The following is a 19,159-nucleotide window of genomic DNA, read 5'->3' on the forward strand; positions in this document are numbered from 1 at the left end:
CAGGGTGCATCCCACCGAACGCCTGCTCTCCTTTTACTGTGTGTGTGTAATACTACTCACACAACACAGGGTGAGGGTAAAACAGTGTCCATACTTTACTGAACCACAAAACAGGCAAAAAACACATAGAACAGTCCCAGCAAAATACCCAAGATGGTGCAAAATTACAGAGTCTCACCCTTCTACTGACTCGCTAGGATAAGAGCAGAGTGACTTCAAAGCTTCCAGGGTCGAATAAAACCCGTGGTACACGCAGACAGGTGGTAACGACAAGCTTAGGAAGCTGACAGTCGATTGAGGTACAAGGCCAGATGACCGGAGGGTCACAACCTGCTTTCTTCAAACATCTCCATGGAGCCAGGCAACTGGTTGGTCCCAATCCTGGCATTCCCAAAATGTATCCATGATGCTCAGGTGACCGGTGGGTCCAAATCCTGACTACCTCATAATTATCTATGGTTCAGTGATGGTCAAAGGAGCAGATCTGTATTCTTTCAGCTGGGGCCATGGTCTTGAAAGATGTCATCCTGTAGCATGTCAAATCTGTGTCACTCGTGATGGAGCCATGATGTTTTGGCTGTCTTGTAAAGAGTCTCTGGTTCTTTGGATGTCTTGGATGAATCTCTTAGACGCATATCCTCATAGTTCACAATTTTCCTTCAAACCAGCATCCAGAGATCAAGATCTGATGAGGTTAACGTGCATCGACTAATCAATTTGTGTAGTTTTTACTCCTCTGTTCTGCGAGTCAACAAGTTAGCTGGCATGAATCAACATATCAGCAAACATCATTGTTCAGTGACCCTGCATATCCCTGTTTTGCAAAGATAACAGTATAATAAACTGAAGAAGCGGATTGAAGAGGTAACCATTCATAAATATTAAATTAATCTACAAGAAGAGTCAACATTTCAGACTCTTGAAAAACAAGAAAAACACAAATTCAGAAGTCAACATATAGATAACACATTTCTCCTGGCTTACTGAAAATAGATGTGTGGTTAATTGAGACAAAATGCGGTGTCATCATACAAGCCTTTTAACTAAGGCTTGTTCGTCAATTGTGAGTAGTCTTATAAGATTTTCATTTATTGCAAATGACCTGAAATTTTAAACACAATTTACAGAATCATAGCTCATCATACAGTAGAACAAACCTGGATACCCCAACAAATGAAGGCCACAAATAGGTATCATTAAATAATTTTAATATATAAATATATTAGATGTTACAGTTAATTACAGTGCATTTTAGTTAAATGTTCTAGGCAGAGAGTGAGAATACGCACATCAACTCTTAGAACAGTAAAAAAAAAAAATTAATTAACAAGGTGCTAAGAGGAGAAATTACCAAAAAGCAGCTGTCACATTCTTTGCTCTCTATCTGGTTAGGCCATGTTCCTACCATGTTTAGGTGCCTGTTTAAAATGTGCAAACTGGGATGTATAAGTTTTACTTGACAGACTATACCATTAGGAAAAAAAAAAGTATGAGAATTGTTTTACAATGGGCCCTTATGCTGACTAACGCCACCATAAGACATCCACTTAACGTACAAGTTCCAGCCTAAGGCTGGGGTCACACTTGCGAGTGATGCGAGAAACTCGAGTGAGTTTTTAGCATCACACTCGCAAGTTTGACCCCAGCCTTTAAACATGAGGAGAACATAGCTTAATACAGCAAGAAGATTATTGCTGGCGAACAAGAGATGAAGACTAAAATAAATAACTAAAATGGTAATTAGAAGACATTTCATTCACACTGCAACTGTAGATCAAATACCACACTGTAATCATAGGGGAACACTAAAGAAAAAGCCTAAACTACTATTTCTAAATGTCTAGCAGAATTTGGGATTTAGGGGACCCTTTCGCAATAAATCACCACACAGCTATGGTAGTTTTTTTGAAAAAAATCTGATTGTGGCAGATGGTAGTCCATGTTATATGTATATTGTAATTCTATTTTCAATTCTTAGTGTATCTAGCATCTAAAACACCTTTATCTAAACATCCATTCTTCCAACTTTCCTTTTTCATCATAGAGAAGAACAGACTCAACGAATACTACAAAGGAAACCCTAAGGTTTTTTTAAAGAACATTTCTCCACATGCCGGAATCAATTTTTTTTCTTTGAATGTTAAAAACAAAAATGAGTGCAGATCTTACATACTTAGTGTGAATTCAACCCTATAGATCAATAATAAGTGCTAGAAAATATTCAGGAGCTAGTAACTATTACAAGAATTTAACATTTGAACCTAAATGGCTGTGCACAAGGTTTTTTGTCACGACATGCATCCAAAATTGATAAAAATAAAACACTACTATATTATAACAAGCTAAATGGAGAAATTATTCAGCTTTACCATTACCATTTATAAGATATTTGCTATTATTAAAGTAAAGACTTGTCAAAGGATTTTATGAAATCTCATTAAATTACAATAGCTAAATTACTATATGTATTAAGGGGGAGTTCACCTTAAAAAACAAACTGTATTCAATTAATGCAAACATCAAATCAGGGAAACAGATGGGGATGAACCCAGCTAGAAGATAAGCCAAAGGTCTCATAAGGCTTCTTTAAAACAGAAAAATATTACACTTTATCAAATAATACATCTAAAATCAACTCATCAATTAATGGGGTGAGGTGCAATAAGATAGCAAGCAACCAAGTCCATTTATACAATAAAGTAACCCAATAACATCATGCAATCAGCAATATTTGGGATTGGACAATTTCTTTGGCTTGCTTTGTATGAACGGTCACCTGACCAGTTCAAAGTCTCTTTTTTAATAAAAGAAAAAAAATAAAAAAGGGAAAATATGCCCTTCTACTTTATCCAATATAGAAAGAAAATTAAGGCATGGATGAACTTAAAATTAAAAAAAAACCTGTAGCATACTCGCCCTGCCAACACACGCCACTCTGGGGGTCTGAACCGCTTCAGATATCAGAGCACCACTGCAGCTTGTGATTGGCTGCAACTGTTGCTTCAAGAGCAGCCTGTGCTAGATCCAAAAAGAATGCTGAAAAGGAAAGTTTGCCACTTTTCTTTTAGTACATCCAAGAAAAAAACCCAAAACCTGTATCTGACAACCCCTTTAAAGGCATTTGAGTAGAGGAATTTTGACGTAAAGTGTATTTTATGACCTATTAATTTTTCATTTAGTAAAACTGAATATATCTTTAGTAAAATGTCTGTCCATGGTATATGTGACTACAGCCTAAACACTCAAAGGGAGATAATTTCTCCTTTTCAAGACATTAGCTTGGTTGCTGCTCCATACACGTTTGGTATGGTACATGGTGGACATGCCTAAATGTCATCATCAGGTATCTTGCTCACAGCTGTACAAAAGTTCACATTATGGTCTTCAGATTTTCTAGCTCACAATTACTAGAAAATACTGTGTACCAGGCACTAAGGCTTTAATATTCTGCATATCAGAAATGCTCATCTTTATAATAAAACACATTCACTACTAAAAAAAAAAAAACCTCATCAATTTAAAAAGCTAAATAGTAAACAAACAATATATTGACTAATTCCTTCTCCGTAATCCCTCTTCCAGCTTAAAAGGCCACAATCTGTTGGTTGCATTTATTGAGCTCTGCCTTTTTGGTGGAATATTTCATTCTCCAGTTACCTGGATGTACAGTTTAATGGTGTGTATAACTGGTCTCTACAGCAGACAACTGGTTAAAAGTGGGAAAGTTAAGGCAAACAACTTGTAGGAAAAGAGACAAGCTGTAAGCACAATGGCAATTATAAGTCCTATATTATGGGACAGAACTCTCGGGTGTCATTGCTTAGGCATAAGAAACTTAAATTAAGGGACAGTGGAACCCATGGAATCTTCTAACAAGCCAAGCAGCCATTCCTCTTAGAATTTAGCTACTGACCAAAATGTTGGGTTATCTTTACATTGGCTTCCCAGTATGAAAATACGCTTTCAGAAAAAGTAGCTATTACCAGCAATCAAATACAACCTAGTTGTGTCAAACAAACATTTGGATTGCACCGATTTGTCTTCATTGCTGATGGTATTTAATGCATCTTGTAGCTGGTGGCTTGAGTAACAAGTGAACATACGGAGCTTATGCTATTTCACATCGTATATCCTTTTTGTAAACTGTATTGACTATTCAGAAGGAATATCACCTAAAAGGACAGAAATTGTTTATCGAGGCACTGCAGTGTGTTGAAATACGTGACTGATCTTCATTTTGGTGGCGCTCTGGGGTTCAGTTGCTGTTCCTTCTGGTGATTAATGGGGTTTCTGTGTGTCAGATGCTCAATTTTCACCCCATTAGAATGATACCCTTTAAACGAATAGTACTGCCTTCATTGAATTATATCTCATCTAATGTGACAGGAACTCACCAGTTATATTGATCCACTAACCCAAGCTGAAGGCAACAGGTTGCTGGTAGAGTTCTTAAAGTGCCAATATAACGGACTGTAGGCTTGGGCCTAACACAACTAGAACTTTCTATTGAAGTTTTTGCATGTCCTTACTGTCTGAATAGCACATAAACCTAAAAACTGTCTTTAAAGTCGGTATAATCAACTCCTAAAGTATAAAATGATTTGTCTTTTCATTAACTCAAATTCTAATAGTTGAAAGGAACTGCTTTTATTTTCAGCCCTATGAAGATATTAAACTATATACATGTGCAAGTGCTACGATAAGCTGGTGTAGTATTCCGTTTCATTAAGCCATTTTCTATTGTTTCAAGTCAAAATGATTCATCTTCTGTCCCTTTCTCAACATTTATATATTCTAAGAGTTCAAATGTTTTCCATTTCTTACATTTTCATGAAGCACCGATTGATCTAGCTGAAATAGGTCAACACGATCATCTGAATTGGCTGCCTGCACACGGGGCAAGGCTTGTTCCTCCTCTTGAGCTTTTTTGCACATGTAAAACATGCCATGAGATGCCCTGTTCTACCATGGACAATACATCCATTCTTCGGCCGTGTCTGGCAGATTACACAAGGTTCAACACTCGAAAGCGGAAGACTTTGTTCAGAATCTTCCTCCTGTTCACCTTCTCTGTACTCCTCCTGACTACAAGATGCAGTGCTGCCAGATGTGGAAGGCTGAGAAAAGTCCTCAGTTTCCTGAGATTCAGAGCTATGGATTCCCTCGTCCTCTTTTTTTGTGATGACTGAATCTTGCGCCTCAGTCACTTTTGTTTTTTTGCCATCTGGAACATCAATGCCTTCATCCTCTAGAGAATCCTCCATTGTTTTTCTTTTTACAGGACAATTCTTCTGCTCAGTTTGATCTGGAAGCCAGTCTTTACGAAGAGACCAACACCTTTTACAGTATCTTGGAATCGGAGGATTCATCTCATCACATTGTGAACATTTCCAGTAATCCTGTAATGATTATTTAAAAAATATGTTTTACAACTTTCCTACAGAAAAACAATGGAATACAAAAAAAATACATTTTAAAGCATTCCCATCAAATTTTTAGCCACTTAATATATTGCAGCCATCATATTATGTAGCACTGTGCGCTTACAGTTGCTCATTTTACCTTTTTAATCAGCTAATTCATCTCTTTTCCATTAGGTCTAGGACATGACGTGATTAAAATCTGACTAACTGAATCCTTCTAAGCTCTAAGTAGTAACAGGAGGTCAAGTTTCCCTGTATAAGTGACTGCAAAAGTCCCTTGCAGAGGGGAGAAGGGAGCAGCTGTGTCAAGAGTTGAAGAGGGGAATAATAAATGCAGGGACAAGAGACTTCCTCTTTCTAAATAGCAGAGAAAAGAAGAATTAGCTGGGTAAAAAGACAAAATGAGCAACTGTAAGTACACAATGCTATATAATATGAGAACTGCAATATATTAAGAGGATAAGAACTGATGGGAGGAGGAGGGCTTCTTTAACCCATTATCTACCAATGTCCTCCTTTTGGGACGCCTAATCTTTTGCTTCTAGCAACTAAGGTTTTATCATTTTTATAATTAGGTCCAATTTTTTGTTTTGGGTTTGTAAAATGAATGGTTTTCAAAATAGGAAATCATGTCATTGTCATTTTTAATTGAATATTGGGACGCCCCCTTTTCTGAAAAATCCGTTAAATGAAAATTTCTAATTTGGCAAGTAATGGGTTAAATGAAATTTCAGAAAAGTCATACTTACAGCTTCAGAGATTTCAGTATCCTCATCAAAAGAGTCCCCCGATTCTTCAGCTTGGTATATAGTCACCTGATAAACCTGGGGCCAGGAAAGAGAACAAATTAGTTTTACAACATATGATGATATACATATAAAGCCCAACATAAGATATTGCCTTCTGCCTAAGGCAAAAACACATTATTCAGAATATGTCACAACACTAAAGTTATAATAAAATATTTAACAAATGTATAGCCAAAACTGAAAATCCGCATCATTAATGTGAAATGTATCACTGAATTCCTACTGAAATGGGGTAGTAAGAGCATCTGAACCAATGGAGTATTCCCGGCCCAATAAAATTAAAGGGAACCTGTCACCCCGTTTTTTCAGTAAAGTTTGGAAATTTTTTTCACCACTTAGATAAAAAATAACCTAGTCATGTTAGCTGTCTATGAACTCGTAATGACCTGGAGAATCATAATGGCAGGTCAGTTTTAGCATTTAGTGAACCTAGCAAAAAAGCCAAACAAAAAACAAGTGTGGGACTGCACATTTTTTTGCAATTTCGCCGCACTTGGAATTTTCACGTTTTCTAGTACACGACATGCTAAAACCAATGATGTCGTTCAAAAGTACATCTCGTCCCGCAAAAAATAAGCCCTCACATGGCCATACTGACAGAAAAATAAAAAAGTTATGGCTCTGGGAAGGAGGGGAGCGAAAAAACGAACACGGAAAATCCCAAGGTCATGAAGGGGTTAACATACAATTGGCTGGTGAGGAGCCGGGATTGTGAATGGTCAGCCTTTATGGTGGCATCAGCCAAAATAAATGAAAACTTCATCTGGCGGCCACTGAACCCTCACAGCTTGCGCTGTAATATGGATTTCAGTGACATGTCCCATTTTCTTTCAGTTAATTATTTAGGGATAGGATAATTTTTCAGCATTACAAAAACTAGTCACTAGAATGCAGACTAGGGACTAAAATTGATTATGTTAAATGGGTAAAACAAAGGATAAAATTAAAATAATCTCTTCACTTAACCCCTGAGTGACTACGAATACGTCTTTTTACTGACCTGCGATAAAAGACTAGCATCCACGGACGGGTGACAATCCTATAGCTGTCAGCTGGACATGAAAGCTGACAACTTGCTGCACAAGCCGTGATTAGTGTTGGTACGGACTATAATTGTTTAACCCCTTAAATGCTGCTGTCAATGACTACAGCAACTAAATGGATAACCCCATTGGCACCCTGAGATATTGTGTGGTCCTGATATTGGCCAAACAACGGCCTTTAACGTCTTCCAGCGCAGCCTGTTCAGAAGTTATCAACATTTTGATGGTAAAAATAAATTTCTTCATTCCTGTTATGCCACTTAAAAATGAGCGTGGAAAACCGGCAAGTGAGCAATTCTGCTACATACAGGCGATCTGATCATTGCCTGAATGTAGCAGAGGTGATCAGTTTATGGCAGCTTCTAGTCTCCCAAGGAGACTATTGAAGCATGCAAAAAGTGAAAAAAAATAGTTAAAAAAAATATTATATATATATATATATATATATATATATATATATATATATATATATATATATATATATATTTTTTTTTTTTTTTTATTTTTCCATCAATATGGCCATGTGATGGCTTATTTTTTTGCGGCACAAGTTGTACTTTTGAACGACACCATTGGTTTTACCATGTCGTGTACTAGAAAAATGGGAAAAAAAATTCCAAGTGCAGTGTTTTTTGTTTGGCTTTTTGCTAGGTTCACTAAATGCTAAAACTGTCCTACTATTATGATTCTCCAGGTCGTTACGAGTTCATAGACACCAAACATGTCTAGGTTATTTTTTATCTAAGTGGTGAAAAAAAAAAAAAAAAAATTCCGTTACCAGTAGCCAGGGTGGATAAAAATCAATGTTTTTTAAAAAAAAATCAAAAAAAATCGGATTTTTTTGATTTAAATCGGATTTTTTTCAATAAACTGCTTTTTGAGGAAAATATTTTACCATCCAAAGGTTCTTCCATCATGAGATAAAGCTGAGTTGTTTAACTCAGTAGAATAAAGGCTGTATATGTGTAACATTCACAATGCCATGCTCTTCCAGAGGTTTCTGTAGGATGCTGACTATCCAACAAGTTTGGACATGTCAACTGAATGGAAAAAGAAACTAAACCAAAAGTGAAACCAAGCTAGAAGTGTGGAATTAAAGGGGCAGTATGAACAAAATGTGGAGGCTATTAATAGTTTATACAATTAAGACATGCTGCTTTTAAACACCTACCTATTGCCATATAGTAAAACAAAAAAGATTTTTACTTACTTTGGGGTCCCCCCCTCACCCTGGCGTTAGATCGTTGCCCCTAGTTTCGTCCGTGTAACTATGGGCGCACATGCGCACTGCTCTCACTTCTCATTTTAATCGTGATTTATATTAAAAAAAACCTTTTGATTTAAATCAGTGATTTAAATCATGATTAAAATCATGATTTAACCCCTTCACCCCCAAGGGTGGTTTGCACGTTAATGACCGGGCCAATTTTTACAATTCTGACCACTGTCCCTTTATGAGGCTATAACTCTGGAACGCTTTGACGGATCTTGGCGATTCTGACATTGTTTTCTCGTGACATATTGTACTTCATGTTAAAGGTAAAATTTATTCGATATAACTTGCGTTTATTTGTGAAAAAAATGGAAATTTGGCGAAAATTTTGAAAATTTTGCAATTTTCCAACTTTGAATTTTTGTGCCCTTAAATCACAGACATATGTCACGCAAAATACTTAATAAGTAACATTTCCCACATGTCTACTTTACATCAGTACAATTTTGGAACCAAAATTTTTTTTTGTGACGGAGTTATAAGGGTTAAAAGTTGACCAGCAATTTCTCATTTTTACAACACCATTTTTTTTTTAGGGACCACATCTCATTTGAAGTCATTTTGAGGGGTCTATATGATAGAAAATACTCAAGTGTGACACCATTCTAAAAACTGCACCCCTCAAGGTGCTCAAAACCACATTCAAGAAGTTTATTAACCCTTCAGGTGTTTCACAGGAATTTTTGGAATGTTTAAATAAAAATGAACATTTAACTTTTTTCACACAAAATTTATTTCAGCTCCAATTTGTTTTATTTTACCAAGGGTAACAGGAGAAAATGGACCCCCAAAGTTGTTGTACAATTTGTCCTGAGTACGATGATACCCCATATGTGGGTGTAAACCATTGTTTGGGCGCATGGCAGAGCTCGGAAGGGAAGGAGCGCCATTTGACTTTTCAATGCAAAATTGACTGGAATTGAGATGGGACGCCATGTTGCGTTTGGAGAGCCCCTGATGTGCCTAAACATTGAAACTCCCTACAAGTGACACCATTTTGGAAAGTAGACCCCCTAAGGAACTTATCTAGATGTGTGGTGAGCACTTTGACCCACCAAGTGCTTCACAGAAGTTTATAATGCAGAGCCGTAAAAATAAAAAATCATATTTTTTCACAAAAATGATCTTTTCGCCCCCAATTTTTTATTTTCCCAAGGGTAAGAGAAGAAATTGGACCCCAAAAAATGTTGTGCAATTTGTCCTGAGTACGCTGATACCCCATATGTGGGTGTAAACCATTGTTTGGGCGCATGGCAGAGCTTGGAAGGGAAGGAGCGCCATTTGACTTTTCAATGCAAAATTGACTGGAATTGAGATGGGACGCCATGTTGCGTTTGGAGAGCCCCTGATGTGCCTAAACATTGAAACTCCCTACAAGTGACACCATTTTGGAAAGTAGACCCCCTAAGGAACTTATCTAGATGTGTGGTGAGCACTTTGACCCACCAAGTGCTTCACAGAAGTTTATAATGCAGAGCCGTAAAAATAAAAAATCATATTTTTTCACAAAAATGATCTTTTTGCCCCCAATTTTTTATTTTCCCAAGGGTAAGAGAAGAAATTGGACCCCAAAAAATGTTGTGCAATTTGTCCTGAGTACGCTGATACCCCATATGTGGGTGTAAACCATTGTTTGGGCGCATGGCAGAGCTTGGAAGGGAAGGAGCGCCATTTGACTTTTCAATGCAAAATTGACTGGAATTGAGATGGGACGCCATGTTGCGTTTGGAGAGCCCCTGATGTGCCTAAACATTGAAACTCCCTACAAGTGACACCATTTTGGAAAGTAGACCCCCTAAGGAACTTATCTAGATGTGTTTTGAGAGCTTTGAACCCCCAAGTGTTTCAATACAGATTATAACGCAGAGCCGTGAAAATAATATTTTTTTTTTTTCTCAAAAATGATTTTTTAGCCCCCAGCTTTGTATTTTTACAAGGGTAACAGAATAAATTGGACCCCAAAATTTGTTTTCCAATTTGTCCTGAGTACGCTGATACCCCATATGTGGGGGGGAACCACTGTTTGGGCGCATGACAGAGCTCGGAAGGGAAGGAGCGCCATTTGGAATGCAGCCTTAAATGGATTGGTCTGCAGGCGTCACGTTGCATTTGCAGAGCCCCTGATGTACCCAAACAGTACAAACCCCCCACAAGTGACCCCATATTGGAAACTAGACCTCCCAAGGAACTTATCTAGATGTGTTGTGAGAACTTTGAACCCCCAAGTGTTTCACTACAGTTTATAATGCAGAGCTGTGAAAATAAAACATCTTTTTTTTCCCACAAAAATGATTTTTAGCCCCCCAAATTTTTATTTTCCTAAGGATAACAAGAGAACTTGGACCCCAGAAGTTGTTGTTCAATTTGTCCCGAGTACGCTGATAACACATATGTTGGGGTAAACCCCTTTTTGGGCGCACGGGAGAGCTCGGAAGGGAAGGAGCACTGTTTTACTTTTTCAACGCAGAATTGGCTGGAATTGAGATTGGATGCCATGTCGCGCTTGGAGAGCCCCTGATGTGCCTGGACAGTGGAAACCCCCCAATTCTACCTGAAACCCTAACCCAAACACACCCCTAACCCTAATCCCAACGGTAACCCTAACCACACCCCTAGCCCTGACACACCCATAATTCTAATCCCAACCCTAATCCAAACGTAAATGTAATCCAAACCCTAACCCTAACTTTAGCCCCAACCCTAACTTTAGCCCCAACCCTAACTTTAGCCCCAACCCTAACTTTAGCCCCAACCCTAGCCCTAACCCTAACCCTACCCCTAACCCTAACCCTAAAACGTGACTGAAATACGTGGCACTGAAACACGTGGCACTGAAATACGTGGCACTGAAATACGTGGCACTGAAATACGTGATACGTGGCACTTAAATACGTGGCACTGAAACACGTGGCACTGAAACACGTGGCACTGAAACACGTGGCACTGAAATACGTGGCACTGAAATACGTGGCACTGAAATACGTGGCACTGAAATACGTGGCACTGAAATATGTGATATGTGGCACTTAAATACGTGGCACTGAAATACGTGGCACTGAAATACGTGGCACTGAAATACGTGGCACTGAAATACGTGGCACTGAAATACGTGGCACTGAAATACGTGGCACTGAAATACGTGGCACTGAAATACGTGGCACTGAAATACGTGGCACTGAAATACGTGGCACTGAAATACGTGATACGTGGCACTTAAATACGTGGCACTGAAACACGTGGCACTGAAATACGTGGCACTGAAATACGTGGCACTGAAATACGTGCAACTGAAATACGTGGTACTAAAATATGTGGCACTGAAATACGTGATACGTGGCACTGAAATACGTGGCACTGAAACACGTGGCACTGAAATACGTGATACGTGGCACTGAAATACATGGCACTGAAATACGTGGCACTGAAATACGTGGCACTATGACTGTCAGAAAATGTTCATTAAACGGTTAGGGGTGAGGTTAGGGGTAGAGTTAGGGTTAGGGTTTGGATCTCTATCACCTTGATGGTGGTGGGTGGCTTTTCAGTGTGTTTTCTGTTTTTTTCGATAAAAATGCATGCGTTTTTAACGCAAACAAACGCATGTGCTTAAAAACGCAAGAAAATACTGCAGGTTGTATTTCTGAAAATGAACGCATGCAGAAAAAAACCGCATGCGTTTGAAAACGCGACCAAACGCGTACAAAAAAACCGCATGCGTTTTCAATGTTAAATATAGGGAAAAAACGCATGCGTTTTTTTGTGCAAAAAACGCTGCAGACAAAAACGCAAGTGTGAAACCAGCGACGCTTTTTATAGCAAAAAAGTTTTTGCGTCTCCACATTTTGAGACCTATAATTTTTCCACATTTGCTCCACAGAGTCATGTGAGGTCTTGTTTTTTGCGGGACGAGTTGACGTTTTTATTGGTAAAATTTTCGGACACGTGACCGTTTTTGATCGCTTTTTATTCCGATTTTTGTGAGGCAGAATGACCAAAAACCTGCTATTCATGAATTTCTTTTGGGAGAGGCGTTTATACCGTTCCGGGTTTGGTAAAATTGATAAAGCAGTTTTATTCGTCGGGTCAGTATGATTACAGCGATATCTCATTTATATCATTTTTTTTATGTTTTGGCGCTTTTATACGATAAAAACTATTTTATAGAAAAAATAATTATTTTGGTATCGCTTTATTCTCAGGACTATAACTTTTTTATTTTTTTGCTGATGATGCTGTATGGCGGCTTGTTTTTTGCGGGACAAGATGACGTTTTCAGCGGTACCATGGTTATTTATATCAGTCTTTTTGATCGCGTGTTATTCCACTTTATGTTCGGCGGTATGGTAATAAAGCGTTGTTTTTTGCCTCGTTTTTTTTTTTTTTTCTTACGGTGTTTACTGAAGGGGTTAACTAGTGTGGCAGTTTTATAGGTTGGGTCGTTACGGACGTGGCGATACTAAATATGTGTACTTTTATTGTTTTTTTTTTTTAATTTAGATAAAGAAATGTATTTATGGGAATAATATTTTTTTTTTTTTTCCATTATTTTGGAATATTTTTTTTTATTTTTTTTTACACATTTGGAAATTTTTTTTTTTACTTTTTTTACTTTGCCCCAGGGGGGGACAATACAGATCGGTGATCTGCCAGTTTGCATAGCACTCTGACAGATCACCGATCTGCGAGAAGTGCAGGCTGCTTCACAGTGCCTGCTCTGAGCAGGCGTCTGTGAAGCCACCTCCCTCCCTGCAGGACCCGGATCCGCGGCCATCTTGGATCCGGGTCTGGAGCAGGCAGGGAGGGAGGTAAGACCCTCGCAGCAACGCGATCACATCGCGTTGCTGCGGGGGGCTCAGGGAAGCCCGCAGGGAGCCCTCTCCCTGCGCGATGCTTCCCTGCATCGCCGGCACATCGCGATCATGTTTGATCGCGGTGTGCCGGGGGTTAATGTGCCGGGGGCGGTCCGTGACCGCTCCTGGCACATAGTGCCGGATGTCAGCTGCGATATGCAGCCGACACCCGGCCGCGATCGGCCGCGCTCCCCCCGTGAGCGCGGCCGATCGGCTATGACGTACTTTCCCGTCGGCGGTCATACGGGCCCACCCCACCTCGACGGGATAGTACGTCAAATGTCGGGAAGGGGTTAAATCGATCCGATTTAAATAGAAAAAAATCTTTTGATTTAAATCGTGATTTAAATCATGATTTAAATCGGCGTGATTTAAATCAATCCACCCTGCCAGTAGCGTCTCCATTTTTCGTGATCTGGGGTTGGGTGAGGGCTTATTTTTTGCGAGCCGACCTGACGTTTTTAATTATGGGGGGGGGGGGGGGGGACAGTGATGCCAGAAACAAGTGAGCAACTACAGCGCTGCATCTGTGGTGATGGATGCTGTGCTGAGTGCAGCTCCAGCATCCCGCGATGTCACATTTGAAACTCCTCTCAAATGAAATTTAACAGTAAGAGTTAAAAAAACAGAAAAAAAAACAAAAACGACTTTTAAGCATTACGTAGATAGGAAAGAGTGCAGGGAATTTCTAAATGTGCTTCATTACAAAGTGGTTAGGATGTATAGATGGTCAGAAAATAAAATTTTAAGTGAAGGGCAATCCCTTTAAGGGTTGAAAAACACCTGCCTCCAATCCGGTGTTCTAAAGCAATAAATCAGAGTTTTCCTCTGCCATCAGAAATTACAGTTCTCTGTTTCGAGTGTTGGAAAACTTTAAAACGACAGCAAGCATATGACTACTAACAGACAGGCATGAGACATGCTTTTAAAAACAATCTAGCATGGCCTTACCTCATCATTTAGATCTTCATCAGTGAGACCCTCTTCATCTCCACTAGGGCTATAATCATCTGAATATACAGACTCAACCTCAAATTCAACACTAAACTGATCAGAATCAGAATCTTCATCCAACCAATCTGAGCCTTCAGCTACTGATTGGGCCTCATGGTCCTAAAGGAAATAGGAAAAAATGCTTTAGAAATAAGCTATTACACAGTTTTAGGGTACAGTAACACCATTTGTCTCCCTTGTTGCTTCATCTCAAGCTGCTCTCAGCTAACTTGACCTTTAGCAATGACTTGTCATATGAGACAGTCTCCGCCAATGATTTGCCACAGTGGTCATATGAAAGGCATCACTGGATCCCAGATCCAGTGACCAGTAGAGGACCAGGCTAAAGTTTTAAAGTAGAAAAATAAATGTTTGGTTTTATTAAATCACAAAATTTCTCTTTATTATATGATTGTGAATGAGGATTTTGCTGTAGATCTGCAGGTATTTTAGCTTCAAATTTTGACTGATTAACTCCTTAACCCCCAAGGGTGGTTTGCACGTTAACCCCTTCATGACCCAGCCTATTTTGGCCTTAATGACCTTGCCGTTTTTTGAAATTCTGACCAGTGTCCCTTTATGAGGTAATAACTCAGGAACGCTTCAACGGATCCTAGCGATTCTGAGATTGTTTTTTCGTGACATATTGGGCTTCATGTTAGTGGTAAATTTAGGTCGATAATTTCTGAGTTTATTTGTGAAAAAAACGGAAATTTGGCAAAAAATTTGAAAATTTCGCAATTTTCACATTTTGAATTTTTATTCTGTTAAACCAGAGAGTTATGTGACACAAAATAGTTAATAAATAACGTTTCCCACATGTCTACTTTACATCAGCACAATTTTGGAAACATTTTTTTTTTTTTGCTAGGAAGTTATAAGGGTTAAAATTTGACCAGTGATTTCTTATTTTTACAACAAAATTTACAAAACCATTTTTTTTAGGGACCACCTCACATTTGAAGTCATTTTGAGGGTTCTATATGGCTGAAAATACCCAAAAGTGACACCATTCTAAAAACTGCACCCCTCAAGGTGCTCAAAACCACATTCAAGAAATTTATTAACCCTTCAGGTGTTTCACAGCAGCAGAAGCAACATGGAAGTAAAAAATGAACATTTAACTTTTTAGTCACAAAAATGATCTTTTAGCAACAATTTTTTTATTTTCCCAGCGGTAAAAGGAGAAACTGGACCACGGACGTTGTTGTCCAATTTGTCCTGAGTACGCTGATACCTCATATGTGGGGGTAAACCACTGTTTGGGCGCACGGCAGGGCTCGGAAGGGAAGGAGCGCCATTTGACTTTTTGAATGAAAAATTGGCTCCAATCTTTAGCCCACACCATGTCACGTTTGGAGAGCCCCTGTGTGCCTAAACATTGGAGCTCCCCCACAAGTGACCCCATTTTGGAAACTAGACCCCCCAAGGAACTTATCTAGAAGCATAGTGAGCACTTTAAACCCCCAGGTGCTTCACAAATTGATCCGAAAAAATGAAAAAGTACTTTTTTTTCACAAAAAAATTATTTTAGCCTCAATTTTTTCATTTTCACATGGGCAACAGGATAAAATGGATCCTAAATTTTGTTGGGCAATTTCTCCTGAGTACACCAATACCTCACATGTGGGGGTAAACCACTGTTTGGGCACATGGTAAGGCTCGGAAGGGAAGGAGCGCCATTTGACTTTTTGAATGAAAAATTATCTCCATCGTTGGCGGACACCATGTCGCGTTTGGAAAGCCCCTGTGTGCCTAAACATTGGAGCTCCTCCACAAGTGACCCCATTTTGGAAACTAGACCCCCCAAGGAACTCATCTAGAGGCATAGTGAGCACTTTAAACCCCCAGGTGCTTCACAAATTGATCCGCAAAAATGAAAAAGTACTTTTTTTTCACATAAAATTTCTTTTAGCCTCAATTCTTTCATTTTCACATGGGCAACAGGATAAAATGGATCCTAAAATTTGTTGGGCAATTTCTCCTGAGTATGCCGATACCTCATATGTGGGGGTAAACCACTGTTTGGGTGCACGGCAAGGCTCGGAAAGGGAGGCGTGCCATTTGACTTTTTGAATGGAAAATTAGCTCCAATCGTTAGCGGACACCATGTCGCGTTTGGAGAGCCCCTGTGTGCCTAAACATTGGAGCTCCCCTACAAGTGACCCCATTTTGGAAACTAGACCCCCCAAGGAACTTATCTAGATGCATAGTGAGCACTTATAACCTCCAGGTGCTTCACAGAAGTTTATAACGCAGAGCCGTGAAAATAAAAAAATAATTTTTCTTTCCTCAAAAATGATTTTTAGCCCAGAATTTTTTATTTTCCCAAGGGTAATAGGAGAAATTGGATCCCAAATGTTGTTTTCCAGTTTGTCCTGAGTATGATGATACCCCATATGTGGGGGTAAACCACTGTTTGGGCGCACGGCAGGGCTCGGAAGGGAAGGCACGCCATTTGGCTTTTTGAATGGAAAATTAGCTCCAATCATTAGCGGACACCATGTCGCGTTTGGAGAGCCCCTGTGTGCCTAAACATTGGAGCTCCCGCACAAGTGACCCCATTTTGGAAACTAGACCTCCCAAGGAACTAATCTAGATGTGTGGTGAGCACTTTGAACCCCCAAGTGCTTCACAGAAGTTTATAACGCAGAGCCGTGAAAATAAAAAATGTGTTTCCTTTCCTCAAAAATATTTTTTTAGCCCAGAATTTTTTTATTTTTGCAAGAGTAACAGGAGAAATTGGACCCCAAAAGTTGTTGTTCAGTTTCTCCTGAGTACGCTGATACCCCATATGTGGGGGTAAACCACTGTTTTGGCACACGTCGGGGTTCGGAAGGGAAGTAGTGACGTTTTGAAATGCAGACTTTGATGGAATGCTCTGCGGGCATCATGTTGCGTTTGCAGAGCCCCTGATGTGCCTAAACAGTAGGAACTCCCCACAAGTGACTCCATTTTGGAAACTAGACCCCCAAGGGAACTTATCTAGATGTGTGGTGAGCACTTTGAACCCCCAAGTGCTTCACAGAAGTTTATAATGCAGAGCCGTGAAAATAATAAATGTGTTTCCTTTCCTCAAAAATATTTTTTTAGCCCAGAATTTTTTTATTTTTGCAAGAGTAACAGGAGAAATTGGACCCCAAAAGTTGTTGTTCAGTTTCTCCTGAGTACGCTGATACCCCATATGTGGGGGTAAACCACTGTTTTGGCACACGTCGGGGTTCGGAAGGGAAGTAGTGACGTTTTGAAATGCAGACTTTGATGGAATGCTCTGCGGGCATCATGTTGCGTTTGCAGAGCCCCTGATGTGCCTAAACAGTAGGAACTCCCCACAAGTGACTCCATTTTGGAAACTAGACCCCCAAGGGAACTTATCTAGATGTGTGGTGAGCACTTTGAACCCCCAAGTGCTTCACAGAAGTTTATAATGCAGAGCCGTGAAAATAATAAATGTGTTTCCTTTCCTCAAAAATATTTTTTTAGCCCAGAATTTTTTATTTTTGCAAGAGTAACAGGAGAAATTGGACCCCAAAAGTTGTTGTCCAGTTTCTCCTGAGTACGCTGATACCCCATATGTGGGGGTAAACCACTGTTTGGGCACATGCCGGGGCTCGGAAGGGAAGTAGTGACGTTTTGGAATGCAGACTTTGATGGAATGGTCTGCGGGCATCATGTTACGTTTGCAGAGCCCCTGATATGCCTAAACAGTAGAAACCCCCCACAAGTGACCCCATTTTGGAAACTAGACCCCCCAAGGAACTTATCTAGATGTGTGGTGAGCACGTTCAACCCCCAAGTGCTTCACAGAAGTTTACAACGCAGAGCCGTGAAAATAAAAAATCATTTTTCTTTCCTCAAAAAAGATGTTTTAGCAAGCAATTTTTTATTTTCACAAGGGTAACAGGAGAATTTGGACCCCAATATTTGTTGCCCAGTTTGTTGTGAGTACGCTGATACCCCATATGTGGGGGTAAACCACTGTTTGGGCGCACGTCAGGGCTCGGAAGGGAAGTAGTGACATTTGAAATGCAGACTTTGATGGAATGGTCTGCGGGCGTCACATTGCATTTGCAGAGCCCCTGATGTGCCTAAACAGTAGAAACACCCCACAAGTGACCCCATTTTGGAAACTAGACCCCCGAAGGAACTTATCTAGATGTGTGGTGAGCACTTTCAACCCCCAAGTGCTTCACAGAAGTTTATAACGCAGAGCCGTGAAAATAAAAAATAATTGTTCTTTCCTCAAAAATTATGTTTTAGCAAGTAATTTTTTATTTTTGCAAGGGTAACAGGAGAAATTGGACCCCAACAGTTGTTGCCCAGTTTGTCCTGAGTACGCTGGTACCCCAAATGTGGGGGTAAACCACTGTTTGGGCGCACGTCGGGGCTTGGAAGGGCGGGAGCACCATTTGACTTTTTGAACGCAAGATTGGCTGGAATCAATGGTGGCGCCATGTTGCGTTTGGAGACCCCTGATGTGCCTAAACAGTGGAAACCCCTCAATTATAACTTCAACACTAACCCCAACACACCCCTAATCCTAATCCCAACTGTAGCCATAACCCTAATCACAACCCTAACCCCAACACACCCCTAACCACAACCCTAACCGCAACACACCCGTAACCCTAATTCCAACCCTAATCCTAACCCTAATCCCAACCGTAACCCTAATCCCAACCCTAACCACAACTGTAACCCCAACACACCCCTAACCCTATCCGTAACCCTAACCACAAGCCTAATCTTAACCCTATTTCAAACCCTA

General features: G+C 39.8%; 1 protein-coding gene across 6 annotated transcripts in view; it reads right to left on the minus strand.

Annotated features, from left to right (window-relative positions):
* Positions 1-1,835: 1,835 nt before the first annotated feature.
* Positions 1,836-19,159, minus strand: part of MDM2 (MDM2 proto-oncogene) — a 56,796-nt gene continuing 39,472 nt past the window's right edge. For all 6 annotated transcript variants that reach the window (XM_077265250.1, XM_077265251.1, XM_077265255.1 and 3 more), the window contains exons 9-11: positions 14,350-14,511; positions 6,173-6,247; positions 1,836-5,399 (exon numbers count right to left, since the gene is read on the minus strand). In XM_077265250.1, the coding sequence (XP_077121365.1) occupies positions 4,848-5,399; positions 6,173-6,247; positions 14,350-14,511 (789 nt within the window). In that variant the 3' untranslated portion in view covers positions 1,836-4,847. The remainder of the gene's footprint in view (positions 5,400-6,172; positions 6,248-14,349; positions 14,512-19,159) is intronic.

The sequence above is a fragment of the Ranitomeya variabilis genome, chromosome 5 (assembly GCF_051348905.1).
Source record: "Ranitomeya variabilis isolate aRanVar5 chromosome 5, aRanVar5.hap1, whole genome shotgun sequence".
In the NCBI taxonomy this organism is placed as follows: Eukaryota; Metazoa; Chordata; class Amphibia; order Anura; family Dendrobatidae; genus Ranitomeya; species Ranitomeya variabilis.